At 50.8% G+C, this 12,919-nt stretch overlaps 6 protein-coding genes across 6 annotated transcripts; 3 read left to right on the top strand and 3 right to left on the bottom strand.

The window, feature by feature from the left end:
* Positions 1-768: 768 nt before the first annotated feature.
* FPRO_11646 (uncharacterized protein) lies at positions 769-1,146 on the top strand (the record flags this gene model as incomplete). The annotated part of the gene is made up of 1 exon (XM_031221145.1): positions 769-1,146. The coding sequence occupies one exon, from the start codon at positions 769-771 to the stop codon at positions 1,144-1,146; it is 378 nt and encodes a 125-aa protein (XP_031086733.1).
* Positions 1,147-3,417: 2,271 nt separating this feature from the next.
* FPRO_11647 (uncharacterized protein) lies at positions 3,418-4,082 on the top strand (the record flags this gene model as incomplete). Its single annotated transcript, XM_031221146.1, has 2 exons — positions 3,418-3,760; positions 3,823-4,082. The coding sequence occupies 2 exons, from the start codon at positions 3,418-3,420 to the stop codon at positions 4,080-4,082; spliced, it is 603 nt and encodes a 200-aa protein (XP_031086734.1).
* Positions 4,083-6,462: 2,380 nt separating this feature from the next.
* On the top strand, positions 6,463-7,388 carry FPRO_11648 (uncharacterized protein; the record flags this gene model as incomplete). Its single annotated transcript, XM_031221147.1, has 2 exons — positions 6,463-6,507; positions 7,089-7,388. The coding sequence occupies 2 exons, from the start codon at positions 6,463-6,465 to the stop codon at positions 7,386-7,388; spliced, it is 345 nt and encodes a 114-aa protein (XP_031086735.1).
* Positions 7,389-8,374: 986 nt separating this feature from the next.
* FPRO_11649 (uncharacterized protein) lies at positions 8,375-8,983 on the bottom strand (the record flags this gene model as incomplete). Its single annotated transcript, XM_031221149.1, has 1 exon — positions 8,375-8,983. The coding sequence occupies one exon, from the start codon at positions 8,981-8,983 to the stop codon at positions 8,375-8,377; it is 609 nt and encodes a 202-aa protein (XP_031086736.1).
* Positions 8,984-10,152: 1,169 nt separating this feature from the next.
* FPRO_11650 (putative ribosomal protein l13a) lies at positions 10,153-11,182 on the bottom strand (the record flags this gene model as incomplete). Its single annotated transcript, XM_031221150.1, has 5 exons — positions 10,153-10,291; positions 10,342-10,600; positions 10,653-10,706; positions 10,805-10,940; positions 11,162-11,182. 5 exons carry the CDS (start codon positions 11,180-11,182, stop codon positions 10,153-10,155), a joined length of 609 nt encoding a protein of 202 aa, XP_031086737.1.
* A 665-nt stretch (positions 11,183-11,847) lies between these two features.
* Positions 11,848-12,765, bottom strand: FPRO_11651 (uncharacterized protein; the record flags this gene model as incomplete). Its single annotated transcript, XM_031221151.1, has 1 exon — positions 11,848-12,765. One exon carries the CDS (start codon positions 12,763-12,765, stop codon positions 11,848-11,850), a length of 918 nt encoding a protein of 305 aa, XP_031086738.1.
* Between the last annotated feature and the right edge of the window lie 154 nt (positions 12,766-12,919).

The raw sequence follows: 12,919 nt of genomic DNA on the forward strand, positions 1-12,919 counted from the left end.
CCTATTTGCGGAAAACCCTCGCGTCTAACTTCAACGCCGAACAACTGGGCCATTAGTTAGGCTGGGACCTCGCTTACAGCCTCTTGGATTAAGATTCGTCGCACCATGACTGTTTAAGCAATGTTCCACCGTTCGCGGGAGGGCTTTCGGTCTGGTCTAATTGGTCCTGCTGGTCAGTGCTGAAAAAAAGCGGCATGCCTCCTTCAGCCCTATGGGATGGTATCTTGTATAAGCGACGGTCGGGACCTGCAGTTGGCCTGGCTCGTGATACGATTGAGGAAAGCATAAAGAGGCCCGTCCTCTCGTCCCAGTTTGAATTTGAGTTTGTCCGGGGTTGAGTGTTGTTAGACATTAAGTGGTTCATCAATCAGTCCACTGTTTGCACGTGTTGATAGCAGTCCGTCCTTGGCCGTGTCTCTTATACAAAAGACTTCCATCTTCTTCAATGGATGGCCTTCCGTCACGCTCTTCTATTATTACTCATCTGGTGGAAACACTACTGGTCACATCGATCACGCATACATCTCGTCTAGGCCTGCATATCCTTTCTGTCCTGACCAATAACGACCTACATAGACTGTGATATTATTCACCAGCACCTCGCTCCCAAGTCCAGCCTGATCCTGCTCTGCTCTGCTCTACAGATCACGTCACCTTGCTTCTTCCATCAACACTCTCACCTCCCGATCACGCAGTCAGATCCCTTCTACTCGATCGTATTCCCAGCAGCTGAAGCGCCCTCCCGAGACATACATGTGTACCACAGCAATGTGTATCGCCCACTACCTCCACTACCACCATGTGCCCCCTTGTTACCGCCCAACTGGCCTGAACTACTACTACTCGTATTGCGCTGCTGCTTACTACGATCCCGTCACCAGCCGGCCCCTCGCACCATGTGGCAGCGTCTCGACCAGCTCTCCCCGGGGAGACCCCAGCGACCCATGTACTATGAGCCAGTGTCTAATTGATCCAGACTGTCGCTCTGGAGCATGTCGTCTCGCTGATCTTAACGGGCAGTGGAAGTGCTGCATGTGTGGAAGACGGGAGAACTTTGGTTACCAGTGCTACAATGCTCGATCTGCAGATGTAAGGATGTACTGCACGCACCAGGTTTGCGAGAACTGCACAGCCGACGAAACTTGAAGAGGCGAGACCTTGAGGCCGAAGAATATCGGCCTCCTCATGGGATTTGAGTTGCAGCTGATGTCTCAGCTGCATATAGTCCGACGCTGTGGACGTCTGCAGGTGTAGCTCAAGCAGCCACATGTGCGGATTTATGCAGGCTACACCTCATGGCGTTTCCATTCCGGCAGGTCTATAATTATCACATTTATTGTTGGTTTTTTGGCTTGCTGACTACATGCAGATTTGATCGTCACGTCGCCAATCTCGGTGATTCACGACAGAGGAGGCATCGACGAACTTCTGCAGAAGAGAAGATCATGGGATCGAAGAGACGGCCGAGTAACACTTTCGGCACGAGTATCAATAACCGATTGAGGTTTCACAGTACGGTACATTCCGAGGCCGCCTTGTCATGATATGACTGAGGAGATCCTTTCTCCTCTTACGATATATCACAAACTCGCGGTCATGGTGGAATCACACTCGTCAGCTATACTACAACCCCAAGCCGACTTGCCATACATAGTTCCGAGCTCCTAACTCCGCCCCCCTGGCACCGATACTCATGAGTCCTTTGAAATTTTGCAGCCATGTCCGCCCTCGGGTTCTATCGCGGTTGGAGTTGCGTTGGTGGCATCTTGATGAAAGGGTAAGGAGAGCCGGTTGAGAAATAGATCGGGAAAAGCTGGAAGATATTAGGGATACATAAAAACCCATGATCTCTTGAGCTTTTTCTTCTGCTGCGAGATGCGAGAACGAGTTCGCCATCACAACACAGCAATGTCAACAGCTACATGTCCAAGTCGAAAACTCGTACAGAAACTCAAGCATCATGTGCCATCGAATCACTTTCCGTCTCGCATGCGAGCATGTCTCAACACACATAAGTTACTGTCCAGTCGGCCTCTCTCACCGCCGCCCCTGCAGCAACACGACCAAGCAGACCATCCCATACCCTCCGCCGTCGGGCTACACGCTGCCCAAGTGTCCACTCGCCGACTGCCCCTTTGAGGCCAAGAACCAGGCCTGGGACTGCTGCTGGTGCGGCAAGACGTGGAATGTTGGTGGGCGGTGCAGTTGTGTCATGATTGGCGAGGGGGGCACGTATCGGTGCGAGCATATCTGCTGCAAGTCGTGTATTGCCTCTCGAGATTATTTCTCCTAACTTGGTATGTCATGCGAGGAGGAAGATACCCTTGGGATGGTGAACCATGAGTCGTTTCCGGAGCAAGGTCTTTTCTTTGGAGAATAGTTGTCAACACGTTTACCACTCTGCTCTCATAGCTCCGCCCAAGTGAGACTTTCTGTCATGTTCACATCACGATCTCCTCCACGATGCCCCTTTGGCTCCCATCCTCAAGTCAACAGGCATCATCCCAGTAAATCAGTTCATATCCGCATCAACGCGGAGACTTGCCTCGTGACCATTGGCTTCTCGTCAAGTCCTCCCGAGGCTGACATGTTCTGTTTCACCAGATCATGTCTGCCTGCATTAGACCACCAGGGGTCTAAATCGAGATGTGAACAGGGACGGGTGGGATGCCTCGATCGCGCTAGGTTGGTAGAAACACAAGATCCTGTGCCTTTGTATGGGTTGTAGGTGTGAATGTGCTCCCCCGTCGACCGAGTACTTGGTGCCAAGGTCTCCCAGCCAGACCAGCCTCATCTATTACCAATAGATATCTGGCACACTCGACCATCGTGCTCTTACACCAATGCCGTCGTCACTCTCATCCACACCAGATCAGTAATCGTAAAGCCCGAGTACCGGGTTTATCACATCTCATCACCATCGATCTCACAATCTCAATGCTGTACGATCACACTATTCCCCTCTACGACAGCCTCGTCACCAGGCTTCTACCTGTGGCGTCCTATAAATGGCCTCGAGCCCCGTTACACAAGACCCCATCAGACCACACCCCGAGACATTGGGCCATGAAATTTTTCATGTCTCTGCCTCATCGGAGACTTGATCATGGAAATGCAACGCACACTCCCGATGATGCTGCACTCGAGGACACGATCGATGGGGCTGGCGCTGCTGCAGACGCCTCAACCCAGAGCGTGAAAATTGTATGGATGGACTCGAGATGTGCATCTCTTGGTCTCTGAGTATGAGAATTGCTTCGCTGATGGGGAGGAACTAGGCCTGCGGTTCCAAAGAGGTCGATCTGTCTAGTCAGTCTGGTCCGTTGGCGTATAAATAGGCCCCAAGATGAAGCTATCAGACCAGGGGGAAATCCCCAGACCAAGTGCTTCTATTCTCAGGAACAAAAGACAGTCACAATGTGTCACGGACATCCTCGACACCATCCCTGCGCCCACTCATCCATCAACTGGCACTACTGCCCGTCGGCGCTCATCGATCTCGAGACGGGCTATGAGACGCCGTGCAGCAACATATCGTTCGCGGCAGCCCAGCCCACGACATCCGACTGCCCGCTCCAGAACTGCGAGTTCAAGAGCAAAGGCGGAAGCTGGACGTGCTGCTCGTGCCAGCAGGGTCCAAACACTCAAGGGTGGTGCACGATGCCCATGAGCAGAATGACCATGAACCCCGAGTCCTTCTCGGTCGAGTCAGTTGAGACAACTTGTGATCACGGCTGTTGCAGCAAGTGTGTTCAGTACGGTAAGTCTCCCTCCCCTGGCCAATATGTGATTCGTGAGTGAGTATAGAACTGACACATTCAGGCTCGAGCAGTGATGCTTCGCCTGAGATGACCTTTTCTGAGATCCGCAAGGGGTCAGCGTCGCGCAAGTTCGGGTACAGCAGCGCCACCAAATCTCATCGTCGCGGATCAGCCTTTTCGCTTCCTGCGTCCGGGGAAGAGTCTACGCCGTCGCCGTCGACGTCAAAGTCGAGTTCCGCAAGCTCGGGATATAAAGTTGGGATGGAGTACACGTCGAGCAAGGCCAAGTCGAGCAAGAAGAGACACAAGAGTAAGCGATGAGTGGTTGTTGATACTGGTATTGGTATTTGTGTGCATCTGGTGGTTGAGTGTCATTGTTTTGCGTTTCTGTATCAGCAGAGCGTCGTGTTCCAGTCCTGACAGCTTATTACAATAGACGTGGGATTCACTCTTTTTATCGCAATCTATCTATCTATCTATCTATCTATCTATCTATATTCTTAACTGTAGCATCAATCACATCATGATGAAGTCAGATATCCATCTCTTACTGTCCCAATCTCAAAGCAATCTCAGCTCCGCTCACACAAAGTCGAATAAACTTTCAGGCCAAGCCACAGCCATGCCCAGATCAGCCCACCCTGCGGCCCGAGATGCGTCCAAGCGAGGGGAAGCTATCGGCTCTTTTTGTCCAGAATAGAATGGCCCTGCCCTGCCCCCTCGGAAGAGCCAAAGGCCACGTGCGAAAGAAGCATCCGGTTCCCGTCCGTCATGCACCGTTTTTTATCGTTCCTGGTGAAGAACTGGACTGAGACGACACGAGGCGAGACAAGGGTTGATGATGATCTGCAAAAGTCTTTTTGGGTTTTGGGCTGAAACATGAGTCGACGGGTCTGGCGATACTAGATTGAGTTGGTATTTGAGGCCTGGCTATCAATACCTAGATAATTAAGTCGGAATCGTCGGTCTTTATGACTTTGGCTTCTCAAGACATGTCGATAAGATACTTCATTCAGCTATGATCGCCGTGTTCAATTCCTCCGTCTTGAAGCATCGTCACTCATATCCACCCGATTATGATGCATGGATAATGAATGTCAACACCAAAATAGTCAACGCCACATCAATCAATCAAGAGTCCTACTACCATCCCGTCCTAAACAAGTGCCATTCATCTAACTTAGTCAACGGCACCTCCGACCACGCCTCAGACCGACCGAGATGAATCTGGATCTCAAATCTTCAACTTGGTAGACTAACGTAAGTCCTCGGATCTCGAACCGACAAACTTTCTTTGCAAGGGGCAGTGAAGATTAAGTCTGACAGTACAACTGTGACGACTGCTCGAGATGCATATTCTGGCGTGTGATATCGGAATGGGCTGCCAGGCAGCAGGCTACAGCAATACGAGATGTGCTATCGTCAGTGAATACCACCCTCCCAAATGTCACAGTCGTAATCCAACAAAACCACGTGTGATATGTATGTATGTATGATCGACATCGCCCATCCCATCCCTTCCCCTTCCCATGTGGAAATGACGAACCAGGCTTGATTATCTCTCTGAAGGCATCGACAACCTCCAAGCCACTCGTCATCGTCATCCAATCCCATCGCGTGGCTTCCACGTGAGCTGGCGTCTGTGATGGATGCATCTAGATCAACACATTCCAGTGCAAGATTGTCCAGATTTCCGTGAGTTACCTACCTATTCTCTTTGGTGTTTTACCTCACGTAGCATTTTACGACCCCCCCCCCCCCCCCTCCCCTGAGGCCCAGGGAAACATTAACCTGGTGGCCACGAGTTCAAATGCAGACCATACATGAGATTTCAGGTGGAGGGTTGGGCCTGGGGTATTCTGTACGACTCCATTCGACCCTTGTGTTTTACAGGGCGGGACCGGTTCCAGGGGCAGTTTCTTCAGTGACTCCATCGTCCGTGGCCTGATCCTTGGATGTTTTGAAACGGCGCTTCAAGTTACCATCGCAGTCTAATAGATGAAAATGAAAAGAGTGTCTGTGTTTTTTGCATCATTTTCATTCGATTCTTCATCATCATGCCATATTTATTTCACTTTCGTCCAGTGCAGTCTAGGCCCCCTCTAAAGGGGAGATCCAACCGCCTAAAAAAACCAACATCCAATTCCCTAGCGTTCTTGTAAGGTACCTCGGGTACCACACCCCCTGTAAGCCTCCCCCCTCCAGCAGCCGCTGAGACTTGTGCCTGGACCTTGTGGTGCCTGTACCTCTTTTCTGCTTTAATCTCCAAATCTCCTCTCTTCTCCCCTCTGGTCCCTCCCCCTTGCCCTTTTTTTCCCTCTCTTTTTTAGATCTGTCTCCATCTTGATTGTCCCTTTCATAATCTGTTTCTTCTTTTCTCAATTTTTGACCCTTTTGAAAGGTAAAAAAAAACGAAGAGTCGTCAAGAGAGGAAAAGAGACACGGACGCTAATATAATCGACGACAAAGCGCAGTCAATTTAAATTAACTTGGTTGCCTTTACCATACATATAGTAGCTCCGTCCCGTCTTTGACTACCTATCAACTATTACGTCTAGCCAGCCCACTTTCTCATCCTCTCTCGGTCTCTCTCTCTCTGGCTTCGTCTCTCTTCTCCTCTTCTTCGAAACCTCATCCCCTCTTACGCGGTTTCATATATCACCTATAGTACCCGCAACCCACCGTCGCATCAAACATCACCATGCCTGCCTCCTTGGACTCTTCCCGGCCCATCATGGCCCCTTCGGTATGTTATGACCGCTCGGATCTTCTTTTCCTTCTGTCTATCTCTCTATTGCGTATGGATTACACCACAGTCCCTTTGTCCCCCCCTGTTCAAAGGCTTGGGACTTGTCCCGTCTAGTTCCGCCTCTAGTTTGGTGTCTGCCCACTTTGAGAGTGATGAGTGATGGGGACGAACGGGCCGGATGAGTAGAGAGAATGGATGCGGATGCAGATGCGGATGCGGATGCTCTCGTCTTGTCACCACTCACTTTGTCAGGCTTGTCTTGTCTTTCAACTGAAATGTGACATCTCTGCCTCTCCGGCCGCTTGGTTCAGCCCATACTACTTTGCTCGTCATCCGTCTTTGTTCGCAGTGCACATCACTTCCACCTTGATACATTCCCCTGTCGCCTCACACGTCCCTCAGCCCAGCATTCTTATTCCTCGTCCGTCGTCTCGTCTCTTTTCCTCTGAAAACTACTTCAACCTCATCCATCTCCCATCATGGCTAAGCCGTGGGTCTCGTCGCACGCTCACACCCAGCCCAACCACAACCGTCAAGCCACCAAGGAAAAGGACCAACCCGCTGACTCTACCTCCAAGAACCGCAACTCGGTCCGCTTCAGCACCTACAGCATGGCTCCTTCGCTGTCTCCCACCGTCGGGACAACCGACTCTGCTCACGCCGAGATCCGCGACATCGCTACCGGCCTCGACCGCATGGAGAACAAGGCTCTCTCCTCCCAGCGCGTCACCCTCACCGACGAGAAGACAGACACCATGAGCAAGCTCGCCCTCGGTGCTAAGCTCGAGCGCGCTCTCGACCGAAGAATGAGCGGCCAAGACGCTGTCATGCGACCTCGTGGCCAGAGCCTCAACGAGAAGCTCAGCGAAAAGGAGTAGACCCAGAAAAAAGAAGAAGAAACAACCCACCAAACCCAACAAACAAAGCAAAATGTCTTGCGAATAAGATACCCCCACACGCAAACGAGAATTCTTCTTTTATTTTTTATTATCGATATAAATCATCTGGTCTTTCTGGTCTTGATTTCCTCAGCAACGCCTTGGTTCTATCACTTTTTCCGCAAAGGAATGAAACACTGCGCCATGATCAACCTCAGGGGGAAATTGGATGGAAATGCGAGCCTCAAACTCAGCCTCATCCCCCCCTAATTATACTCGCGAAGCCCATCAACCCACGGCTCTTTTTTCACGAATACACACGGCATGTGGGAAGAATCTGGACTACGATCAGCTCTTGTGGACTTCATTTTCTTCTCCTTCTTTTCTTTATGTCTCTTTATTCTGCTTTTTACTCTAATGGTATGCTGCGATGGAAATTCATTGGTCAAGATACGCAGGAATGGCAAGCAACGCATGGAGGAAAGTGATCATCAGGGCACGAATAAAGGGAGCTGTTTCGCTTTTTGCCTTATATCGTTTCCCGGGCGCAGCGAGTACGGCGCGGAGGAATTGGAAGTGTATGATTACATTGGATGCATTTGTGATGCCATGTTTTTCACACGAGCTATAGTAAATGCCGACGAGTCGCCAACTCATTATTGTGACTATGTTTCTGTTGTGAAGTAATGGGATGGTATGGGAACAAAAGACTTGGCCAAATGAACCTCGGGGTTTTGTGAGTCCATGAAACGTGTTTGCAGTGATATTAACAAAACTCCTATAGCAACCATTACTGAGCAAAGCATTCCCTTGATGTAAAAGACATTCCACATGCCAGTGTTGCTGGCATCTCTAACTGCGACCCATTCCATCTTGGCCCCAGGTCTCGTAGTCAACTCATGTCTCGGGTGAACTGACAACTCAATCCCACCCCTCTTCATCTCAAGCCGCCTCAAACTCAAATCGTAATCAACAGCTCAGGCCATTCATGCCTCCTGCTTCTCAATCCTCTCCTCGAGATCCTTCAACAACTGCACCAACTCTCCTTCTTCACCCTCAACCTCAAGTCCTCTCCTGACCCAATCCCTCGCCTCCTCCAGTCTTCCCATCTCAGCTAAGCACCTTCCCCTTCTCCACCAAGCCTTTGCATTTCCTACCCAGCGCGCCTCGACACTCGCATGAGCATCCACAGCGCCTTCAGCCCAGTTCTGCATTGCCATGTGCGCCTGCGCTCGGTTCGCCAGAATTCCGCTGATCTCTTCTCGCACCAGCTGAGAGGGCTCCCACATGGGTCGCTGCATGGCCATTTGGAAGCCGAGGGTGTAGTACTTGATCGCGTCGGGGTATTTGCCCTTGCGGTACTCGGCGTTGCCAGAGTCGCGAAGCTTGGTCACTTGAGCGGTGCGCTTGGGGTTGACGGGCACGGGGGGAGGGGGTGCGCCTGTGGGTGAATCGACGTTGAGGAGAGAGCGGTGGAGGGTGTTGAGGGCTTCGAGCTCGGCGTTGAGTGTGCGCGATGGTTGTTGAGAGCTAATGGCCTTGGATTGAGGGTCCATCTGGAGGGGGAGGAGATCGAAATGTGTGAGGTCCGACATTGTGGCGGTGATTTTTTGTTTTGTTTTCTTTGCGAAATGCCTTATTATGGGTTTTTGTGAACGTGGATTGTTAAAAAGAGCGACCGGTTGGGAGTGTGAGCTGGCAGTAAAAGGCTATGTGTAGCTGGGTGTACCTTATGGATTGAGGTGCTGTTCAGGACACCTCACAAAATGCTTATCTTATCAGCACATGACACCCCTCAGAGTCACCACTATTCATACCATACACGTTGATGGAAGTGTATGTAAAAAGCAGCTTAGAAGATCTTTGAATGTTTTTTATATGCTCATCCTAGGTATTGTTTTACTTATATTATCTTATTCAAGATGCGAATATGTCTGAAAAAATATGCAGTATGTCATACCGTTCCTGGTCTCATATAATGGTTGTTGAGTTACAGGGACAATTGTATATTAGCAAGCTGTCAGAACTGCTGGGCTGAAAGTACCTACCAGGCGCTATTCCTACGGCCGATATGACCTACCACAAGAGTTCTAATTTGTCCGCATGAGCGAACAAAGTTATCGGTGTACATTATCAGTTTACACAATGACATGAAGCACAGGACACTGACGTCAACTTCAAATACACATTCACATGTAAAACGAATTGATCAAACAAGAGCCTTTCCTTTTCTACTCCTATTGTGCAAATGCGAGACCCTGTCCCCGTTTGGGAAGCGTAACAAGATCACCTCCAAATCGCCATCACTCATAAAACCCGTCCGCCGAACTCTGGCGTCCTTGGATAATCAACGGGAGAAAGACACCAAGTTCCAGAACCCTTCAAACGCCCATTAACGAAAAAAACATCCCTATTCAATCATCGAAACCTCATCACAGAGCCCAAGGGTCGAAAGAGTCTCCACACACAAAGTCTCAGTCATCATCATGGTGTTGTTGATTGTCGGTCTCTTGTGCTTTAATTCCTTCTTGTGAGGGCAGTGCAAGTGTGGTTCGACGATCGGGGAGGGACTTTTTTTCATTTAGAACATTCTTTTTGGGGGGAATCGACATCTACTCCTCGAGCCACCCTTGCCATCACTCAGCAAATCAAGTAAATCCCTTTGTTGAACCGCCGCGCCATTCTAATGAAACGCACGAGAAATGATAGACGTTGCCAAGTTTACCTAGACCGGCAAGATCCCATGTCGAGGGATTTGGCCAGCTTAGTAGCCGTAGTTGGCAAGGGCCTTTGCGGTCTCCTCCTTGACAGAAGCGTTCTTCTTCGCATCAGCCAGTTGTCGGGCAGCGATCTTCTTGCGCTCGTAGAAAGCAGCGCCCTTGGCCTTTCTTCGCTCCTCCAATCTGGGTAGAGTTAGTCATGTTCAATTCACACACAGCACACCAAAACATACCGAGCAACGACGTCCTCGTACTTCCAGCCAACCTCGCTGGACAGACGACCGACAGTGCAGAACTTGCGGCCGGGCTGGAGACGGAGAACACGGAGAGCCTGGGGAACGACGACCTTCTTGGTCTTGTCGTAGGGAGGGGGGACACCCTCGAAGACCTTGAGGCGCTCGAGAGCAGCGGCACCACGGGCGGTCTTGTGGGGGATCATGCCACGGACAGCCTTGTAGAAAATTCGGGAGGGAGCGCGGAAGTGGAAGGGACCTGTATCGAGTCAATGACTGTGGTCAAGTGTGTAGGTACGGTTTCGACTCACCACCGCGAGTGGGGTTGTAACGGGTGATCTTTCGGAGGTGGGCGTGGTACTTGACTGTTGGTATAATCAGCTTGGTGTTCCTAGGAGTGGCATCGTTTTGGTGTTGACGATGCTCGGCCACAGATCGGAGTGGTGTCGTGGGGTGTACATACGCTTCGCACGGAAGAACTCGCCAGAGATGTTAAGAGCCTCACAGCGGACAATAACAATCTTCTGGCCGCTCAGGAGCTGCTTGGCGACAATGGAGGCGAGTCGGCCAAGGAGGTGGCCCTTGCCATCGATGACGACCTGTTAAACGCACACAACGGTCAGCGAAATGCATCTTCAAGACCAATATTTCCATGTGAAGCAAACGACGAGCGGCGTTCACAGCACCAGCAGACGCTGATGACTGAGATCCCAAAGCATCCCCAATCCCATGCCCAATGCTTCCCAGCTGCCCGCAGCTCGTCTTTTGCCTCAAGTCACAATATGAATTGTGAATGGATGTTGTTTCAGTCGGTACTCACAACTTGCTCGAAGCTCGACATCGTAACCGTCTTTTCTGGGGGGGAATTAAAGAAAAGGAAAGAAGGGCAGCTCAAATCCTCAAACCGGTCGGCGAAGATTTGTTATTTTGCTGTGCTGCTGGGGTTAGTCGTCCCTCGAATGTTGGGTGCAAGTGGTCGCGATAGTGATTGACGGGCGAAAAATCCAAGGACCGCTTGAGGGCTCGTTGTGCCTTCTGAGCAAACCGCGCTAGCCTATTGGGGCAAAGGCAACCTTTCACCACGAGCGACTCCTTCCCGCTTAGGTCTGTTAGCCCTAGCGGATTGAGCCGAGGAATTGCCGGCTCGCCCACTGGAAATCATGCAGTTTTTGGGCGTCGGTTCGTAGAATGGTTCGCACGTGATGATAGAGATCGGGCTGTTCCAAGACATGACACTGGCACGATCATTGGGGGTTTACATCATAAGTCATGACAGGGATCTATGCACATGGTGATACTCAATATTCCAAATTAAATGTGCCAATTTGCTCAATGCTGTCTATGGTGGTCATCATGGTCAAGGCAACGCTTGAATCTATTGTACAGCTTGTTCTATATCAAGAGCAATGGTAAGGTAGTCGAATAATGGATTATTCCCTGTAACGCCTGCACTCAAACCAGACAATCTTTTCCACTCAACATCAACGCCATCGCGTAACCGTGGGCTTAAGATTCCTTTGCAATATCAAGATCCTTCAATGTCTTTTGGACCTGTCTCACCAATTCCTTCCTTCGCGCTCTGACTTCGGGCATGCCTTCAGCCTCGACGCCGTCCAGTTTCAACATAATGTGCATCATGATGCTCTCGGAAAGTTTTCGGTGATCTTCCTCTCGCTTCTTGGGGTCTGAAGGTGGCGACGCAATGTAATCGGAGCACAAAGGCAGCCACTTAATTTGGTACTCAACGGCAAGATCATCGAGAACCTTCATGGGTCCGCTGGTTGCGCCCGACGATGTGGGTGGTGCTGGAGGTGATCTGGGGTGGTCGAAAGTAGAAGCGCTGTCTCGAGGGCTGCCTGACAAGGAGTCACCATCACTGGTGATGCCCTTCTTCTTATCGCGCTTCTTCTTGCGGCGGCGAGTCTTCCTGTCTTCTCTAGGAGCATCGACAATCACCATCTCCTCTTCTGAGCCACTGCTGACATCATTAATCTCGGGCATGACCGCCATCAATTCGCTGTTGTTCTTGACACCATAGTCTCGTACTGGCGCCATGGGATCCTTGAGTTGCTTTCCCTTGTAGAGAAGCTTGATGCGTGATGTTCCTCGCTCAGGAAGTTCCATCATCAGACCAACACGGTCCTTGACGTCTATCACCCGCAACTTTCCATCTCCAATCGCATATGCGGGAAAGTGAGCGGGATATGTGATGCCGCGATTCTTGATAAGGAGGACATCGTCTTCTGGAGCTGGTGGGGGTGCAGTCGAGTGAGATCTGGGATAGTATCGTTCCTCAGTGACGCCATCAAGATCTTGAGATGTGATGTAGCTAAAATCGTCGTCGGTGACAGCGGGGACGCCGCTGGGCATAGAACTGTAGGGCGAAATCTGTTCGCGGCCGATGGACCAGCCGTATCTCGACATTGTTAATGGGACGGCAAGCAGGACAGCGAGGCTGCTGTAGACAACGGTAGGAGGTACGCCGAGAGTGTCAGATATGTATCCGCTCGAATCTTGAAAAGCAGACGAGAGGTTAGCCAGCGCCCCGTTGAGGTAGGACGTGACGTTTTGTAAGGCA

This window comes from Fusarium proliferatum, assembly GCF_900067095.1.
Source record: "Fusarium proliferatum ET1 genome assembly, contig: FPRO_scaffold010, whole genome shotgun sequence".
In the NCBI taxonomy this organism is placed as follows: Eukaryota; Fungi; Ascomycota; class Sordariomycetes; order Hypocreales; family Nectriaceae; genus Fusarium; species Fusarium proliferatum.